At 37.2% G+C, this 21038-nt stretch overlaps 1 protein-coding gene across 6 annotated transcripts in view; it reads right to left on the bottom strand.

Moving 5' to 3' along the window:
• Nucleotides 1-399: 399 nt before the first annotated feature.
• LOC139941650 (nuclear receptor subfamily 2 group F member 1-B-like) overlaps nt 400-21038 on the bottom strand; it is a 51420-nt gene continuing 30781 nt past the window's right edge. For 5 of the 6 annotated variants that reach the window (XM_071938241.1, XM_071938245.1, XM_071938242.1 and 2 more), the window contains exons 3-4: nt 20130-20645; nt 400-6181 (exon numbers count right to left, since the gene is read on the bottom strand). In XM_071938241.1, the coding sequence (XP_071794342.1) occupies nt 5907-6181; nt 20130-20645 (791 nt within the window). In that variant the 3' untranslated portion in view covers nt 400-5906. The remainder of the gene's footprint in view (nt 6182-20129; nt 20646-21038) is intronic. The other variant, XM_071938246.1, reaches the window with a different exon arrangement.

Here is a 21038-nt window from a genome sequence, read left to right as displayed (position 1 = left end):
ACATTTCATTTTGAACTGTGAAAGGACAATTTTAATAGAACAATGAAAAACGGTCGCTATGGTAACGATAACAAAATTGTCTAACCCTACATCTTGGAGCCCATGATTGGTTGTTCAATATTTTTTGAAAACTAAACTCCCTAAAAACCACCGGTTGGTGTTTTAAATTCGTGTTTGAAGAGCCAGATTAAGCAAAATTTGTCAAAATTAATTCGGAAATGTGGAAGGCCAGTTATTCTTCTCTTTTAAATGGGGGACTTTTGGTAAGCTAAGTGACAGCAGCTAAATCCATTGTTCTTGGTAATGTGCACATGCTCAGAACTACGTTAACAATGAACATGTATCTTGTAAGTCTGCTGCCACCTAGCGTTACAAAGTCCCCCATTGTTCGTTTGTGACGACTTCTGAAGTCAAAACAAGTAGTTACAAATTTTCCTTTACATCCGCAACAAATGTGGATATAATATGGAGTAACATTGAACAACATCAAAGGAAATCTCAGGTGGGAAACATAATAATGAGTCTTTGAAAGACAATAAAGTTAGTTTGATATTGGACACTCAAACAGTGAATGTCTACCTTGCACATCGTTATTGGACTGTGAACATTCACATAGGTTTGCACAGTGAATGTATAAATTGTTCATCGATATTGGATATTGGAAATTGTTCATCGATATTGGATATTGGACATTCACATATGTTTGTACAGTGAATGTACCTTGTACATCGATATCGGATATTTGACATTCCCGTAGGTTTAGTTTGTACATTGAATGTCTACCTTGTACAAAGGTATTTGATATTGGGCATTATACAGTGAATGATATTTGCTGTACAAACATAGGCCTAATATGACGTAGATGCCTAATGGCCAGTATCAAACTAACTTTACCGTCATCTGGAAAAGTAAATATGTAAGGGTTTTAATTCTCGAAAGACTGTTGAGGTCAGAGAACTACATACCCATAACCATAGCAGCAAACCATGTCTGGTTCCCCTTGTACAGATCGGCAATAAACGATATTTGCTTAGGGGAACCATACTATCTCCCCTTTTGCCTGGGAATGGTGACGGCAATTTTAAGGGGGACAAGATGGCCGCACAATGTTAAAGGTACGTTTCAAACAATTCTGATCAACAATGGTGTTTTAACATCTTGATATCTGTTGGAAAACCTCAAAGCTGCGTACATATTTCGCAAAAAGAAAAACGACCTGCCCTTACCCACCGTTTGCACTGTACTGTTGGATGCTAAATAGAATGAAACTACTTCTAATAATATAAAGACATTTTTTTATGAATACAAAAATATGTCATTTTCCTGCTTTGTATCAATTTGAGTGTATTTCTGCCTTACATTATTACATAACTACAGAGAGCTTTTTGGGATATAAAAAAACGTTTTCCAGTAACAAACAATTCTCTTACACTCTCTGGTTTTAACCAGAACTTTTTTGTACAAAACAGCAAAATACAATTATAAGACAAAGCCCAACTATTTAAAATAGTAATACAAAGGTCTACAGAGTATGTTATTATATACCTAGCCCCTATGGGTTTATACAATGTGAAATTACATTGTTTTAAAACAATACAAAACAATCCTAGAAACACAGTACTATAGACAAAATACAACATTGGCATGTCCATTGGCAGGGTATATTAATACATATATATTCCAAAGCGTATATAAATATGCATATTCATAGATATGTGCATTGTGTACGTATACGTCATGTATACATTATTTTACGCAACATATTTATAAATTTATACATAAAGATATACCTCACATATATATGCATGAGTAAAGTACATGTTTACACAGCCAAAACAATAGACCTAAAACTACCTATAAACATAAAATAGTTCATTTTGTATATTATGATACAATATAATTTGGTGCAGTATAAAGTGTATTAAAACAAAGCGTGGAATTATTTCAATTTAGTTTAAGCTTATAGCAGTATCTTAGGAAATTGTTTTCAATTTGGAAATTGTACGATTGTTTGCCATCGTTCGTTTTGGAGAAGAGTGAGAAATTCATATATGTTTTTTTTTTCCAACAATAGCATTGTACTGCTTATGCCAGTGATATATTGGTTTTGGTATTTCGATTTGCATGGTAAACTATTGTTTATAACAACTTGAGATGTTTATTAAACGGACCAAGAGTGATTAACTCTTAAAACTAGTTCTGTATCATAATAAATCCATTTGAACTCAACGTTGAAACAGGTTCGAGGCAGGAACTGATAATACACCTTAATTTAAAGGCAGTGTATACCTTTGGTAATTGTCAAAGACCAGTGTCCTCACTTGGTGCGTATGCATAAAATTACAAACCTGTTAAAAATTTGGGCTCAAATGGTCTTCGAAAAAAAAAAAAAACTTGTGTGCTTCGAGATATCTGAGAAAGGCTCTGTGTATGAAGCCACTCTCAGATTTAAATTTGTGGGTGCAAAACTCACCCTTCCCCTACATTACTTCAAATGGGTAGTTTTTAACAATGTTTCATCAACAGCTCTTTCCTAATGCTCTTATCAAGTTAATTTATATTTGGTTATTAGTTTTTTTGGGTAATTACCAAAAGTTTCCATGCCCTTAAATGAGAAGTGTTCAAACAGTGCTGAACTAATAGGCTAGTAATACCTTTTCTATTTCATTGAAAAGTTCTTCCTAAATTACCCCCCAGTCACCAATCTTCACTTTTAAAGTGTCTTGAAATACAAGTTCAAAAACGGTAAAAAGATAGGATACAATAGTATTAAATCTGAATGTGGAATAAGTTCATGTTTATAATAAAAAATACTGCAATTAAAAAAACATTTTTATATTTCATTTCAAAGGGTTTTTTTCCAGCTGCGGTTAGGACGTAACAATTATTGTCAGACTTTTAAAACTTGACACATGATTCGCGTTTTCAGTAAACAATTTATAATAATAATATCGGAAATATAGCTTTAGCCTGCTGTTCCCTCCTCAATTAACTTAAAGTTGTTATTATATAGTCAGTTTTTTTATAAACAGGGGAAGGACATCAAGCCCAACGGGAAGTAAATGTGTTCGTTTGTTTCGTTTTATGGCAAAAGCCATACTTTTTTGTAAAGTTAAATAAAACATGGCAATAAAACCCATCAGAATTCTTTGAGATGAGCCTTTCATAGAGGACTGTGTGTTGATGTTTTCTACAGAAACGAAAACCAGGATTAAAATTTCTTTGTGACAAACAAATTATCGTTTTTGTTAATCACTGTGACAACATCATTATTACGTCAATATTCAAAATACAAAATACACCGTACATTTAACGAATTTTGGCTTTGGCAGTTTAGTACGAAAAAGATTATAGCTCTGCAAAGTTTAAGAATTACCTTTTTTGTTTTTCTTTTTTTTTCTTTTTTCGTTTTTTTCTTCTTTTGTTATGCAAATAGTTGACATTGTATTTCCCCCCACTTAAAAACACCTTTTAAAAGTCCATTACACCCTTTGATAGCAAGAAATGGCATAAAATATATAAAAGGAAATCATCAAACAGATACAAAAATCATAATTGATTTAAAAGCAATCTTTAAAGTTATGAAACTAATTAATATTATTTGAACAAAAAAACAAACCACGGGAGCCCTCTTTGTGACTCTGGACACAAACTAAACACAAGCAGCAAAAAAATAATAATAAGTATACAATATAGCAGTGAAAAACGGCAGCCATCTTAAATGTTCTTGTCAGTAACAGGTGGATGAGTAGTTTTTGTTTAGTATTTTTTATTTTTTTTAGTTATTTACAAAATTCACACTTTTGCTTTACTCTCATCACTCCTTATACAACAGTAAAAAATATTATCCTCAGTTGACTCAAACGTTTGAAGATAATGATTCTTTTAATTTCAGTTTGTACTAATTCTCATTCTTTATTTATGATACTCGTTTGCCTTGCTTCTTACAGACTCCCTACGTTCTAAACAATTTATAGTCTTTTGAGACGGACACTATGTTCGTGTACACAAAATCTAATTTAAGTTGGCAAAATATTGCAGCGATCTTGAACCTGTTTCCCCCTTGAATGTTTGCAAAATGATCTATATTTTTTTGATGATTTTGTTTCGGGTTTGACTGTAATAGTGGTGGTTAATGGTAGTAAATTGCTTGAAAATGTGTAGTTGTGATGTCTCGAAAAATCAACCCACTCCAAAAGTTGAAGAGTTAAAGGGGCAAACCAGTTCGATTGTTCAAAAAAAGTTGTACAACTAATTTGGGTGGTTCCAGTCTGTGTATACATTTGAAGTTATTACGTCAAGTTAAAAATGCTGTGTTAGGGAAGTCGATGTGCCAGACTCAAGTTTTTAAAAACTCAATTAAATATGAATGGAAATGGTCTGAACGATTGAGGGGTCCACCAATATGAAACTTATCAAACAAACAAAAACAAAACACTCCTAAATCTAACGGCAAAGGACTGTCTTCCTTATGAACCACACTTTGCAAGTTGTAGACCTATTAAGCCCTGACATCCATTTCTCACATTAAGTCTCACACATAATTGTTAAGAAAAGCATCAACGTTTCTCTGATGAAGCCGCACCAACTTGACCAAACAGCTCATTTGTCATGTTATGATCATCATGTTGTTTACCAACAATTTTCTTTTCCGCCTTTGATTACACGGAAAAGGTTTTCAAACCCGCAAACTTTCTTGTGGTTTTGCACTCCATTGAAAGAAACTTCATAGCACCATGTTTATGCTGCAGTTATTAGTCCAGATTCCAGTGACGTCACAATTTGTTCCTTGTGCAGGACCGTGGTGACGTCATGTGTACCAAAAGTACTGCTTTATCTTAAAGGCAGTGGACACTATTGGTAACTACTTATTAGCATAATAATAATTATTAGCATAACACCTGTCTTGGTAACGAGTAATGAGGAGAGGTTGATAGTATAAAACATTGTGAGAAACGGCTCCCTCTGAAGTGGAGTAGTTTTCGAGAAAGAAGTACTTTTCCACGTATTTGATTTCGAGACACCAGATTTAGAATTTAAGGTCTCGAAATCAAGCATCTGAAAGCGCAAACTTCGTGCGACAAACGTGTTTTTTCTTTCATTATTATCTCGCAACTTCGACGACCAATTGAGCTCAAATTTTCAAAGGTTTGTTATTTTATGCATATGTTGAGATACACCAAGTTAAAAGACTAGTCTTTGACAATTACCAATAGTGTCCACTGTATTTAATGTTAGCTTAAACAGTATGAATGTGAGTTAGTCAGACTCAGTGTCAAGTCATCATCATAATTGCCGTTGCTAGTTTATGGTTTTGAGAATAGGACTTTATTAGCTTGTAATTTCATAACCGTTTTGAATAATTATTTAAGATGAACATAACCTGCTCTGACCACCAATACCTCCCAAATCGCAAAAAAAGTATATTATTTCAAAAGAATAATAATATATTACAATAAGGTATTAATTAATACCGAAGAAAACAACACTGTTTCATACGCTTCATTACATGAAGCCCAAAAACAAATTTAAATTTTCCCTTGGAAATGTGGGACAGATTATAAACGAAGTGACGTCACAGCCTTTTTGAAAGGCTCTCCTGTAAAAATGACAAGCTCTTTAAGCATAAGTTAAACTCATTATCACACCAGCAGTGTTCGCAAATCGGAGGGGCGCCACCTTGCGTTAGATATCATTGTAGGACTTAGATTCATTCAAGTAACTCTGGTTTATCCAACAGTTTCCAAACACAGTCATTTTGAGGAGTGTTTTTTTTTTCTCATAAATCCCAACTCTCTCTCTCCCGTCTCTGTTTAACCCCTTTCTCTTGCTTCCTTTTTTTATATAAATTCGACATACCTATATTACTATGACAACACGCCCTCAACGGCAAACCCGTGTTAATATCACTGCACGGTCATGTAGGGCCAGCTGAAGGAACTGCCTGATAGTAGCATGTCGCGAATTAGCGTCTCTATCGGCGTCTTGCCCACTAACCGGACGAAGAACAGCTGCTCGATGACCTGCGAGGACACGGTCCGGAGGGAGGGCAGACGCAGGAGGAGACGGCCGAATCGGTTAGGCTGGTTCGGGTACTGGCTCCGTACGTACTCCTCCAGCGCGCACTGTGATTTCTCCTGGAGGTTCTCGATGTGTGCGGCGTCGGACAGACCGCAGGCATCTGTAAGACACAATTTGATTGGTTGAAAGTCATGATTTGAAACAAACACAAGGTACAATATTATTTAATCATACATCAAACGAACACAGACTGTGTGTACGCTCCCCACCAATCAGTTTTGGGGAATTAAGTTGGCTTTCCTCATGTATCTCCTCATTTCGCCACTGATTAGTGGTTGCACTATTCAGGGTGATATATATTGCACACTCAATTTATTTCGTTGAATTAGATTTGAATAATGTCTGGTACACTGACTCCCTTAGTTACAACGCACCGCTTACATTTTAATTCCTCAGACTATCGAGACAGTTGCGTACGCCACGTGATTAGCAGCAAAATTTTGTATAGCAAACTTTCAGGATGAGCAAACCCAGGTACTGTTGTGCCATACACATCCAATCAGAATTGTGTGTGGGTGTTCACCGTCTCTTACGTAACTACGCAAAAGCTTGCCCCTAATCACGTGGCGTAGCAACTTGATAGTCTGAGGAATTCAAATGTAAGCGGTGCATTGTAACTAAGCGAGTCAATGTACCAGACATTGCTCAAGTCTAACACACAAATTGCTTATTGACACAAACAGACACTGAGGAAAGAAGTGCTACATTTCATTTTATTTTTGAGACAAGTCAATAAGTTCATTTCCATGATCTCCCATCTCCACATCCCGCCAAGAACATTCTCTGAGAAGATCTCATAGGACATTCGAGGCCCATAAAATGGTCGATATAACCCATGACCACACACCCACACCCGTATTAAAGCAATACAGTCGAACAACTTGTAGTACAATCATTTTTCTATATCGATATAGTGATTGATACATAATGAATTATTCAAAATGTGATATGTCATCGCCTATACTTATTCAGGCACTAGATCCATTAGATTTATCGAGACTGTATATGAAACAAGTTATTGTCTGTCTTTTTATCTCCTACTCTTAGACAGTATAACTAGCCTACTTTATTTTTTTCGACCTTGCCATTCGAGCGCATTCCCTTGAGTTGAACAAAAAATATTGTTACTGTCCATTGCTTTTCATCAGTGAAGATCAGCATTCTTATAAATATTTGATAATGTCTTAAGCAGAGAATTCTCAATTTTGAAATAATGTTTAGTCAATTTTCAAAGCTAAACTTTTAGTGAAATATGTTATCTCGTTATGTTTATGGAGTGACTATTTTGCTTTTTCTTTTTATCATTACGGCATTGAGACTGAAGTCAGTAGTATAGGTTGTCGAAGACCAGTATTTTCACTTGGTGTATCCCAACAGTATTCATGAAATAACAAATCTGCGAAAATTTTTATTCAATTTTTCATTGAAGTTGCAAGAAAATAATGAAAGAAAAAATACCCTCGTTGCACAAATTTGTGTGCCTTCAGATGCCTGAAAAGGCGTCAGGCCTAAGGTCTTTCAATATTTTAGTGAGAAATGACCTCTTTCTCAAAAACTACGTTTACCAGAGGGGGCCGTTTCTCACAATGTTTTATACTATCAACAGCTCTCCACTTCTCGTTACCCGTAAGTTTTTGTGCTAACATTTTTTTTGAGTAATTACCAATAGTGTCCACTGCCTTTAACAGTTCTCACTACGAAGGAATTATGACGTGGTAAAAATATCACGTCAGATTTCTTGATCTGGGAAAAGTACTTAAAAATGAGAAGCTATTTAGACGTGTTACGTGCCGCAACACCACAGAACCATTCGCCGAGAGTAGGTGTGATTTTAAACATAGCAGCGAGGCGACCGCAACACGTCTACCGCCAGATTTGTTGATTGACGCAGGGGAGCTGTTTCGACTTCTCCGCCCAACCCATATGCCGAGACCGGACACTTTAGCAGTACCCCGCCCAACCATATGCCTTTCGTGGACTCAGTATTTAAAAAATAAGTTCTTTGACCCAAGGATTCAAAAAAGTACATCAAACTTGAGTCTATCTTTTGATTTGGTCAATTTCTATTGTATATAAGTAGCAATAAACCTATCAATGATTCAAATATTAGTTATTGGTATGTTCGGGATTGCACATGCTTGGAGCCCATTAAGATATTTACTCAAGAGTTTTAAACTAAAGGGCGATGTATTTTCAGAACTTTTGATCGAGTCAATCAAAGGATCATCAATCAAAGGAATATTTGGGTACACTGAATAAAGCTGATTTCGAAACCAAGGTTACTTTAGTGTTGTCACAGTGTAACATTAAAATATTGTTGTAACATTAAAAAATTGTGAATTTACCACCCCCCCCCCCCCCCGCCCGTTTAAAAAAAACAGACATTACAAACTAATATTCTGTATATTTGGCGCAATTATGTCTTTATGCACCACGTGAGGTAAATAAAAATAAACCGTCTTTCTGTCTGTTAAATTCCACTCCAGAAATATTATTGTTGTAAATATGGGTTATAAGTCTTCAATGAAAATACTCACTGCAGTTGTTCAAAGCTTTTGTTATTACATTTCGGTAAAGCTTTACAGATCTAGGGCGAAGGCTATAGAATCAGTCTTTTATCAAAAACAAGTTCAAGTTGATTTCTAAATAGTGTTATGGGGTGAAGGTCATCGTGGCACAGCAGTGCGATTATTGGTGTATGTGGGGGTGGTGAGAGGAGGGGGGGGTGGGCGGGTCCAGACTGGCAAAAGAACCAAATCTTCCCCTGGGTTGGCTGCTCATACAGATGTAGAAACCGTGTGTGTGTACACGCACAGTCGGATTATGTGATTGTGATCCATATCGTCCATTCATTACGCACGAGTTACTTGGTGGGTCCAATTGTGTTGTGGTTCACAATTGCACAATTGGGGGTCAGGTTTTAAAACATGGGTTTTATTTCGGGATTGTATTAATAATCCAACCTAGACTTAGTATTGAGTTACCTAGAGGTCAGGCATGATCACATGTACTTTTTTTCTTAATTATTTATTTTATTTTAAATTTTGCGAATTAGTGTTCGAACTATAGGAGATCAAAACTGGTCTTAAAATGATAGGCCAGTTTGCATACCAAATGACGCTCAAATAATTCATATCATCAATTGCTATGCGTGAACGTGTATGGGTTCTTTACATTGAGAGCTCTGGCGATGTCACATTGTTTAAAAACAGAGAGTTCGAAATGATCACCCAACTTCTTCCCAACCCCGCCCGTCAACAAGCAATACCAAAAAGTCCAAATAAGCACAAATATTATGAAACAAATCAGCAAATAAAATAAAAAAACGTGTTCACTATTAGGCCGTTCCTAATCATAGTTACAACCAATCAGTGCATAAAACCGCACCTTGCAATCACACACGCAATACTTTCAAATGAGACTTCCATCAATCATACGTTAATCGTTTATGTCTTACCAATGTCAAGTATCTCAGAATGGCAGTGTATTTTACCAATAAGGAACCACAAAGGTGCCTATCGATATATCTCGGTATATGACAGTGTATTGTACCAATAAGGAACCACGAAGGAACTAATCGAAGTATCTTAGACCAATAAGAAACCTTTCAAAATATCTCAGAATATGAGTGTATTGCACCAACAAGGAGCCACGACGGAGCATATCGAAGTAATGCAGAACGACAGTGTATTTTACCAATAAGGAACCACGAAGAAACATTATCGCCGTATCTCATAATGACAGTGCATTTTACCAATAAGGAACCACGAAGGAACGTTATCGAAGTTTCTCATAATGACAGTGCATTTTACCAATAAGGAACCACGAAGGAACCTAGACACATAGATCGAAATATCTCACAATTTGACATTGTAATGCATTGTACCAATAAGGAACCAATAAGAACCTATCGAAATAATATCTCACAATTTGACAATGCTTTGTACCAATTAGGAACCAGTAAGTAACCTATCGAAATATTTCAGAACATGATAGTGTAGTGAAGGAACCACAAAGGAAGTTGGAACCAGTGTGTACCAATAAGGAACCACGAATGAACATTAAAATGAGCATCTCCTCATATCCATCCATTCACGACGATAAGTACATGGGTGGTTGACCATGTTAGTCGATCTACCTTCGCCAATTATGATATATATACGCCCATGTCTGTACATGATACCAGGTCATTATATGCTCTATTGTTTCTCATAAAGTTTGGCTAATGAGGCACAGCGTCAGGTTCTGCATTTTAAATAAGAGATGGGGGAAATGTTGTGAAACTGCTGCTGATAGCTCTGTGTGTATCAACATTGGACCTGCTGCTTCTGCAATCTGAACACGAAACCTTTTACTACATCAGTAATGGTTTACTCTTTCGCGATTGGTATACCAGTAGGATTTGGAACTTTGTATGATGGAAGTATAATTAGGTGAGGTTTGTGTAAATCACTCTTGGGTAGTTTGTTCTGAGTGGAAAATTTAGTATCTTTACTCTTATTGTATAGTGATTAGCAGCAGTGAAATTTCGCATGTGCTGCATTGCAGAAGATGCTGCTTGGCAAATTGCTTTGATAAGCAAAATATGAGTGGGGCACAAGTTGCAAAAAGGTTAAACTTGAATTTCGGCTGGTAACGAGTTTCTGTAGAGCTTTTTTTTCTGTGCTTAGCAAGTTTTTGTGCTTATGCGTTACGAATTTGATAACTTTATAAACAAGCGGTTAAAATTGCTTCCAATTCACAACACAGTGGCAATTTTTGTAAGTTTAATGGAACCCCTTCACCAAGCTACAAGTAAAATAAAGAGGGCACAAAAACGAAGGCAGAATCTTATTAAGTCAACAAAGACAAGTTAGCCTACATAAACTTTTTGTAATACTCGTCACTTTGTATATTCATATTTTATACACGGGAGCAAAAATCTCAGTTTCACTATCGGCATTGAAACTCTAACTCATAATAAGTTCCCATAAAATACAGTCAGCAATTCTACTCTTTAGCCGAAGAATCCAAATCCATTATGTAAAGAGGGTCCAAAATCCAGCGTAAATTACTCGGCTGTTTTTCTGCCAGGGGCGTGAAAAACATATCGAGTTGGGGTTGAGGTTTTTTTTTTTCGTTTCTCGCCGTGTCTTCATTTCACACCGCTCTGGAATGAGAACCGCCTGCAGCGATCTCTGTTTGCTTCTAACCCCCATATCTTACCCTTCTGATCTCGATTGACCCCTCGCTACGACGAATCAATGCACTTTTGTATCAATTAGACTTGAGGAAAACCCTTCCAAATAAAACGGGTTTAATACTGTAGGGTTATGTGGATATGTACATGTATACCCTGACTAACTATTACTGTCTCACAATATAGCACACGTAGGCATAACTGGTTATATTGGCGTTCATTTTAAAGATGGACGCTATTGGTAATCACTCAAAATAGTTATTAGCATAAAAACCTTACTTGGTAATGAGTAATGGGGAGAGGTTGATAGTATAACAAATTGTGAGAAACGGCTCCCTCTGAAGTGACGTAGTTTTCGAGAAAGAAGGTTTTTCCACGATTTTGATTTCGAAACCTCAGATTAAGAATTTGAGGTCTCGAAATCGAGCATCTGAAAGCACTCAACTTCATGTGACAAGTGTGTTTTTTCTTTCATTATTATCTCGCAAATTCGATGACCATTTGAGCTTAAATTTTCAGAAGTTTGTTATTTTATGCATTTGTTGATATACACCAACTGTGAAGGCTAGTCTTTGACATTTACCAATAGTGTCCAGTGTCCAAAACTGGTCTAAAAATGAATCTTGTATACCTGGAAGAATCACGCTGGACCTTTTTGATGTATACGATTCGTGGTTCACGGGACTAGCAAGTTCAATATTTGTTCTATCAGAGTGCTTGATAATGATGATATGAGCTTAGAATGACCACAAGTTGGCTTCGTGAAACCCATAGTTTGTGTAGCTTTAAATTTTGCATGTGAAGTTTCCATTCTGATTGAATGGTAATTACAACTTATTCTACCGCATCTCCAATATGTCTTCCCCCCAAAAATGGTTTCAACAAGTAATTGTTGCGTCTTCCATGAACTCGGCTTCTTCAGTCACAACAAGATGTCACTGACAAAAGGAATTACACCGTCTCTTTAAAACAAAATATAAAATAGCAGTTGCTTGTTTTGTTGTTTCCCTTCCTGTAGCGCACGTGCTCAAACACTTGTTCAATAAACAGGTCTGGAATGTTCATAACTTTTATGATCAATGAAAACACCACATGGATTGCCAATCACAAGAGACTATTCGATGGATCGATCATCGATCAGTCAATTGATCGATCAAAAACTTCACAGCTTCAACAAAAAGTGCATTCTTGATCAATAAGACTACTGCACATGTATGGTAAAAAATGCAATTTAATCACGTTTTAGTGGGTAAATTAATTGTTGATAATTTATCACCTCTTTTTGCATGGCTACTGAGGGCTTAAGTTGAAATTTGGGAGTCGGATGCTTTTCGACTTTGACATTAGTATATCTCATGAAGATTGTGAACGGTTTAAACTTTATTAGCATTCGGTTCTCAGACTGAAACTTTTACTTGTATTGTAATGTCACACGAACAGGTAATTGGTAACAGTGTTAGTGCGTAAATATCTTTTGGTTGTAATCTCATGGCGGTGTCTTGCTAGTTGGAAAAGTTATTGTCTTTTCCCTGATGACTGATGCATCGAAGTGAACAAAGTATAACAGCGGCCATCTTTGAAATAAGATACCACCGGATGCACTCAATCCCTGCAAACAAAATGGCGGCTATCATTCCATTCTAATGTGCTATGGTGAACAGTTTGAGCACATTCATTAACACGTGTTTGTTTGCTTGGCCGAGATTATATGACTTTATTATATTGAAAAAAAAGTATAACGGATGTTCTGCCTAGAAAACTCCGGAAAAATACTGTGAGAAACAAGGTCCGGTTCTTGCCACATTCGGGTTGTAAGTTCAACCACCTTGTTACACATGGTTAATTCGTTTCACTTAGGTTATTTCCTCGTCTGGGGGCTGCCAATAGAGAAATTCCACTTTATTAAATCATTTAAGTCTCTCGCGTTGAGTAGCATTCTTGTGTCTCGTTTTTATGCATAAATGTTAATGGCCTGACGTTTCGACCCTGCTAGAGTCTATGGTCCTTTTCGAAACCAGGGCTTCGGCTTTGGATTCTGCTTCAAGCTCCATCCTCACGTCTGAAGCCCTGAGTGCGTACGCAAAACACGCGCAGTTGTCAAAACAACCGCGGGGCCAAGCTAGCCTGAGCTGCATCCAAAGCCGAAGCCGTGGTTTCGAAAAGGGCCTACGGGTTACGTTTAGACCCCATCAGAGTCCGGGGTCGAAACGTCAGGTCATTCTTTTTTTCTTTCATTTATACCATAGGTCCCTTCGGTTTGTAAGTTGTTTTCCAAAACCATGTTCTATTTTCTCGTTTTTATCATGGCAGACGTTATAAGGAAACGTCGGCAAAACGCTATAAAAATGAAGACTTTTGAATGCAGCTTCAAAATAAAATGACCTTCAACTTGGTAACAATCAAGTGTTATGGAATCAACCGTCTGGTGCATTAAACCACGGCGTACATAGCAAGGACGTAACCATTACAGGCGGTAAAATTTGAAGGTTCTAGACACGTTTTGCGTGCAATCTGCTGAAAACGATCCGTCTATGACTTGAAGGTGCGGTTAATTAGAGCCTTATATCATGGAACCCAAGCAGCAATAAATATAGCGTATTGATTTGTTGTTATTATCATAGCGTGGGTTTTGGGGTTGTTGTTGTTGTTGTTGTTGTTGTTGTTTTTATTTTGTTTTGGGGGTTGCTTTGGTGGTGTGTTGATAGCCAGAGGGGGGTGTCAGGGTGTCTTCTGGACACCTTGTTTTAAAGCCAGTGGACACTATTGGTAATTGTCAAAGACCAGTCTTCTCACTTAGATAACTATGAATGAAAAAACACCCTTGTCACACGAAGTTGTGTGCTTTCAGATGCTTGATTTCGAGACCTCAAGTTCTATACTTGAGGTCTCGAAATCAAATTCGTGGAAAAAAATGTTCTTTCTCCAAAACTACGTCACTTCAGAGGGAGCCGTTTCTCACAATGTTTTATACTATCAACCTCTCCCCATTACTCGTTACCTAGTAAGGTTTTATACCAAATGTTATATTGAGTAATTACCAATAGTGTCCACTGCCTTTAAATGTGGACACCCTGTTGCATCTGCCAGTTTTAGTGCATTGTAAGTAAACAATATTTTGGACACTCAGTTTTTTTAATTGTCAGCAAATGTTAACACCCTTTTACCTAATCCTGGGATTAAAACAATCGAACAGCTCCAAAACAAAATATTTACTGGGCCATTAAGAATCTACAGTTAAAACGAAGAAACAAAATGTTACGTCTTCAATGATCACGTCGTTCCTTTGTCAAAATTTTGGCGCCAAAATCTCCCCGGAAAATAAATTGGTGCATGGGCTATACAACTTCAACTGTTTTTGATGCTGACGTAATTAAAACAGAAGTTTCAAAATGTCAAACGAGGCTAAAGGTTTGAGCTACAAGTTAAAGGAACGCTGCAAAATTGATAAGAAACAAAAAGACGTGAATATCACAGATTTACGTTAAACTTTAATACACAGCCTGAAGATGATGATGATGGTAGAAAACATCCCTTGAAATATATCTGTCTGAAATGTCATATTTGATGATAAATGAATAATCTAATATTTCGCGTTTGGGGTTTATCGCTCAGTGAGCGTTTTATTCATGTTTTGTTTTGCCATCGATGCAATGCAAAATTTGTAATCGTTTGTTCACTATTCTCTCGTGACCCAGAAGGCCGACCGATCTCGAACTTGTACAGGTTTGTCAGTTTATGTATGGTGGAATACATGAAGTGCTTACACTGCCAGCAACTGTTTTGTCTGCAAAACCAATTTTGTAATGTTTCTTTAAACATATTTACAGGTTCGTGAAACATATGGAACAAATTAATCTTCAGTACTAATAAAATATAGGTCTAATAAAATGTAGGCCTAGTAGAAGTTGTATGTGTTTTTATTTTCTGCAATATTCGGAAAGCACCGAGTTCAGTTAGCCTACTTTATCAGTGGAGTGCAAAAACTAAAAATCAAATTGTACAAAGAGTAGCTCATGTCACATTGGGTTTGTTGTTGTTGTTGTTGTTTATAACATACCAGCAATAACGTAACGGAGAAACAACATACAATTTTTATCACCTCGAAAACAGAGAAACAAGTCAACATTTTTATCGCCTGCAGCCAGTCCCCATGGTACATAGCCCATTATTAGTCTATGCTGCAATCATATAGCAACCTAGATAAGCCCCGACAGTCTAGTAATGCTGCTTGTCTATAGGTTAGACCCCCGTGACCTCTAGAAGGTCAAGTTGATGTGACCCTGGGGTTGTCAAAATGCACGACTGTTTGAACCTGGATTCAATGGCGTCGCGTCGCTGTAAACCCGTCTAGTGGCAACGAGTCAAGTTCGCGCAACAACGAAATAAAGTCTTGTTTCGCGAAATGTGTCTGGCAAATTCGCCTGCTTTGAATGGATTTCTGTTTGTTTGGTCATTTTTAAAACAAGAGCTGTGGTGTTGTATTTCTTGATATGTTTCATATTTTTTGCTGGTGGTCTCCATTTGCCTTTTATAGAAAGAACATTTAAATATTTATTCCCGATTACGGAATGAATCTGTTCCGTATTCAAGTTTTTTTCTTATTTTCTGTTAAGATTTAATGGGTTAATACTTGACTTGACTAACTGCATTAGTTCAGAAAGATCAAGGTTCATTTAAAGTTGACAGTGAGATGGCTTTAAAGGGTTGTGTCTAGCTAGTTTGATATGGTAGGAGTCTACTTTTTAATTGGTCATCAGTTGAGATGCGTACAATTTAATCTTCGCTGAGGGTAGATTCTAACAATGCTCGAAACCAATGAGAGTTATTTTCTTAAAACAGACTATAATTCGCATTCGTGAAAAGGTACTGGCCCATACTGGCCCATATTTAGAGGGAAAGTATACCTTTGGTTTATGGAACCCGTTCGGGTAGTTTTAAAGGGAAGGTTGGGTAATTACTCAAAACAAATATTAACTTAAAAACTGACTTAGTAAACAAGCATTTGAGAGCTGTTGATAGTATAAAAAACATTGTGAAAAGTGACTCCCTCTGAAGTAGCATAGGTTTTGAGAAAGAGGTAAATTCTCACTAAAATAATAAAAGACTTATAGCCAAAAGTCTTTTATTCCTATCTGAAAGCGCACAAATTCGTCCAACCATGCAGGGTGTTTTTTTCTCTCATCATTTTCCCGCAATTTCGATGACCAATTTAGCTCAAATTTTCACAGGCTTTTTATGTTATGCTAATGTTGGGATACACCAAGTGAGAAGACTAGTCTTTAAAAAATTACCAAACGTGTACCTTCCCTTTAATCATAATACAAATATAGAAATGACATACAATTACATAACAAGGAGTAATTACCAACAGGTAGGCATGCCCTCCCTGTAATCGTCCACGACATTGAAATCATTTTGAGGTATTAAAGGGAAGGTACACGTTTGGTACTTGTCAAGACCAGTCTTCTCACTTTGTGTATCCTATCATAACCATACAACAACAAGCCTATGAAAATTTGGGCTCAATTGGTCATCTAAGTTGAATGAAAAAACACCCTGGTTGGGCGAATTCGTGTGCTTTCAGATCAGAATAAAAGACTTCTAGCTAGAAGTCTTTTATTATTTTAGTGAGAAGTTACCTCTTTGTCAAAAACTATGTTTTTAATACTTCAGAGGGAGCCGTTTCTCACAATGTTGTAACCTATCAACAGCTCTCCAATGCTCGTTATCAAGTCAGTTTTTAGGTTAATATTTCTTTTGAGTAATTACCAAACGTTGACTTCCCTTTAAGACTTCAAACTTTAGTTGGTTGCTCTAGATCTGGAATAATGGACTGGTATCTCACCACATCAATAGTTCGAGGTAAAATGAATGTGAGGTAATGTTTTTCATCAGAGGAAACGACCAGAGTCAAAGGTCATAAAGCATGTAAGCACACAAACTTGCTTAGCATGGAATTTCTTCCTTGGTAATAAAAGGATTACCAAACAAATTTTCATTTGTTGCATATTGCTTGATACTGGTATTTAGCTGTTGTTTGCTAAATCCTGAAAATCCCGTGGAAATTTGGTCGGTAATCCTGTTTTTACCTAGGAAGAAATTTCATGCTAAGCAAATTTGTGTGCTTACAGGCTTTATGAAATTGGCCCCAGGGTCAAATTTCATAAAGCATGTGAGCACACAAGCTTGCTGAGCACGGAATAGTTTTGCTTAGCAGACATAAGGTACTAGCCAACTGACATTGTTGTGAGAGAACTTGTGACAGGTGCCCCGACTCAATTCTTGCTTATCAAATATAACTATTTGCTGAGCAGAACTATCTGCTTATCAGCTTTCAAAGTATGAAATCGGGCACTGATTTCTGAAACTGTTTCCCTAAATTGAATAGCTACATGAACGTGTAAAGTAAAATGGCTGCGATTAATCAAGAGATATATACCATGATACCATGAATAGGCTATAAGACCCGACCTTGAAGTTTTGTCTGAAAGGGGTGTTTTATTGACGAGACAATGTATTGATATCGGCATACAATGTGCACCTTTAAAAGCCTGATTCGTCCATAAAACACCAGAAAGCTGATAAATTTTCCATAGAGTAATTGCTCTATGTATTGAGATGCACATGTAGTAATAGTACCATCAAGTCTAATGATGATGGTAGGTACATACATGTATACGTTGAATAAATGTATGTCATTATTTAGAACACAACCATTACAACCAGTGTATTTTGAGAGGTATTGAATGAATTATAAAATATGAGGGAAGTAGTTATGATATCCTGAAGTAGTATTTACTTAGATTGTGAACATACAATTTATGAGGTATGCACAGTGTGCATGTTAAGCTTTGCGTTTAGAAGTGTTTGCGACGACCGCCATGTTTTTTTACTTCAATAACACGTGTTATTTCAACTACATAGCCTTTTGCAAAATTGAATGAGTAAACCATATGCATCAAATCTACCCATGGCGTGAAGCCCGGGTGTATCATAATCGCCATAGTATGAATTATCAACTGATCAAAAATGAATTCGTTTCACCAGGCCACAATACCTTCATTGTACACGCACAGACATCTACGTCTGCTTTTCGTGATATCATTTTGGCGCACATTCTTCTTCGGGCTAGCCTGTGGATTTAACCCTTGCATCACTTTTAACACGCAATAAGACCTAAGTGATGTAAATAACAACACGTCAGCAGGCTAGGTGTCATCCCGACCTATAATTGTCTCCTCGTTTAATCTCTCTCGCCCTCTCTCTCCCGGGCAAAACAAAGCCACATCCGTCTATTGAACGTTTTACCTTGATCACGTGTTTAGTAAATTCGACCATGTGAAATATGATTGTAATTGTCAGTAGCGTATACGGGCCCTATAGACCATGTGAACTTTGTTTACAATAAGTGTGACCTGGTGCATTCTTTAGGTATTCTGGCAGGCAATACACTGCACTGGACCTATGTGAAAGTTGACATTTTGTGTCATAATTTACACATAAATCCAAGAGTTATGAAAGTAAAAGCTGGACAAGTTTTGAGATGTGCCCTTTTCATAATATCAAAAGTTGATAGGAATTAGACAGTGTTATCTCCATAAAATATAATATTTTATGTTTTCTAGGCTGTGTACAAATCATGCCTGCATGAAGTCCAGGCCCTGTGGCTCTTTTGTAAATATGTGATGTCACAGGTCATATCGTTTATAGAGTGCTATTCACACAACAGCAGTTTAACTGGGGTCCCTTGCATAATTTTAGCATGATTGTAAAAAATGTAGCAATGTTTGACAACAATTGCAAGATAACTTAATCGTAGGCCTCTACAGTATACAAAATTGCTGTCCTTTCACACGAGGTACATATTTGTAATTTTTTACAACCATGCTACAATTTAGCAAGGGACCCGTGCTAAATTGCAATTGTGTGTAAGGGGCTTAGGCCCATACGCTCTCCCGCCTAGTCAACTGTAATACATAACAATTTGCCCTTATTGTACTGTGCACCGGAGAGTCATGTTGCTATGGTCATATCATGTGGTGTTAACGACACATTAGAGTCTAGACGAGACAGTCATGGATACTGATAAATGAACATACAGTTCATGTACTGCCTTGCACGATAAAGAAACAGTTCTAGAATGTTATGACGTCAACTGTTATAGTAATTATACAAAATTCCTAAGACGCAAACAACATCCAGGCAACGGAGGTAAAAATCACAGATTTCGTTACCGTAGTAATTTTTTTTTTTTTTTTTTTTAAAGCAAGGGCTCAATCATAATGATACAATAGCGTAATTACATTTTAAAGTAAAATTGTCGTCTGGTTCGAGATGGTTAAAAAAGTAGTCCCAATGTCTCACTACAAAGGCCATGGTCACAGATTTGAATTCTGGGCAGTTAAAGGCACTGGTTTGTATTGGTAATTACTCAAAATAATTGTTAGCATAAAAACTTACTTGGTAACGAGCAACGGAGAGCTTTTGACAGTATGCAACATTGTGAGAAACGGCTCCCTCTGAAGTAACGTAGTTTTCGAGAAAGAAGTCATTTCTAACCTGGTCATGGTATACATTCACTATCGTACGACACTTAAGCCCCTTTCACACGAGAGAAAATTAGCAAGGGTCCCTTGCTAAATTGTAGCATTTTCAAAATGTACCTCGTGTGAAAGGACAAAAGAAATTCTACTGTCCAAGTTCTCTTCTAAATTCTTTGTCAAACATTGCTACTTTTTACAGCCATGGTAAAATTGAGCAAGGGACCCAAGTTATATTGCTGTCGCGTAAATATGGCTTAAGAAACCCTGGGGCAGTTTTGTATTATTACTAATTATTATGAAATAATTGCAAATGAATTTGAACTTACCGGATGTGAAGAGAACAATTGCTTTCATGCAGCTGTACTCGGCCGAATCCACGTGTAACGCCTTCAACTTCTCAACCTGTTCTTGGAATATCCGAATATGATCCATAAAAGCTACCACCCGATCTGCCGACATGGGGCTCGCGTGGAGTCCCGAGGCAGCGAGGAGGGGGGCAACGTGGAGGGGCATGGAACACTGGGACGCGTTCAGAACGAAGAGTTCGCTCCAGCACATACGGAGCAGGGCAACCTGGTCGGTCACCTGTAGGTCCGGAAAGAAGGGAATATTACGGGCCCATTCCACGGCGCTGAAGAGCAACCTCGCCGCCAATTCGCAGATGTTATCAATGCCCATGACACTGTTGGTCTGCATACACTGGGCATATCTGGAGGTGGGGTAGGGTTCGGCCCGGAGAAGCAGCGAGATGTAACCAGACAGGAACGAGTGGCCCTCGAATCGGCCGTCGAGGTACTGGCCTGGTCCTGGCTGTGACGGTGGCACTCGTCCGCGCTGTACTGCTGCAAGAGACCATGAATTGCGTTACGTTATCAACTTATTCACTGGGCAAAAAAACCTAAAACGTATTTATAGTTCAGTTACCGCTTCTCAGTTGTTTTGAAAATTTGTGTTTTGAGTGATCGTTTAACTTGAACAATTGTAATAATTGAGTTTGATAGCAGTGGGTGGTTTATAAGAGAAATATTTAACCGGTATTACGTAACTTTTTTTATAACCATGTTTTTGTAACCATTAAGATCAAACTTTTAATAACTTTTTAAAGTGCATTTAAATGTGTTTGTTGCAGATTCTAACTGCGACGCGGATAATTTTGTATCAAATCAATTTTAACTCCACTGCTAAAGCCAACTTGATTCTGATTTGAACGATAGCAACTTCTTGATTATTACAAG

This window comes from Asterias amurensis, chromosome 9 (assembly GCF_032118995.1).
Source record: "Asterias amurensis chromosome 9, ASM3211899v1".
Taxonomy (NCBI): Eukaryota; Metazoa; Echinodermata; class Asteroidea; order Forcipulatida; family Asteriidae; genus Asterias; species Asterias amurensis.
Note: the sequence above shows the minus strand (reverse complement) of the source record. Positions and strands in the feature narration are given on the sequence as shown.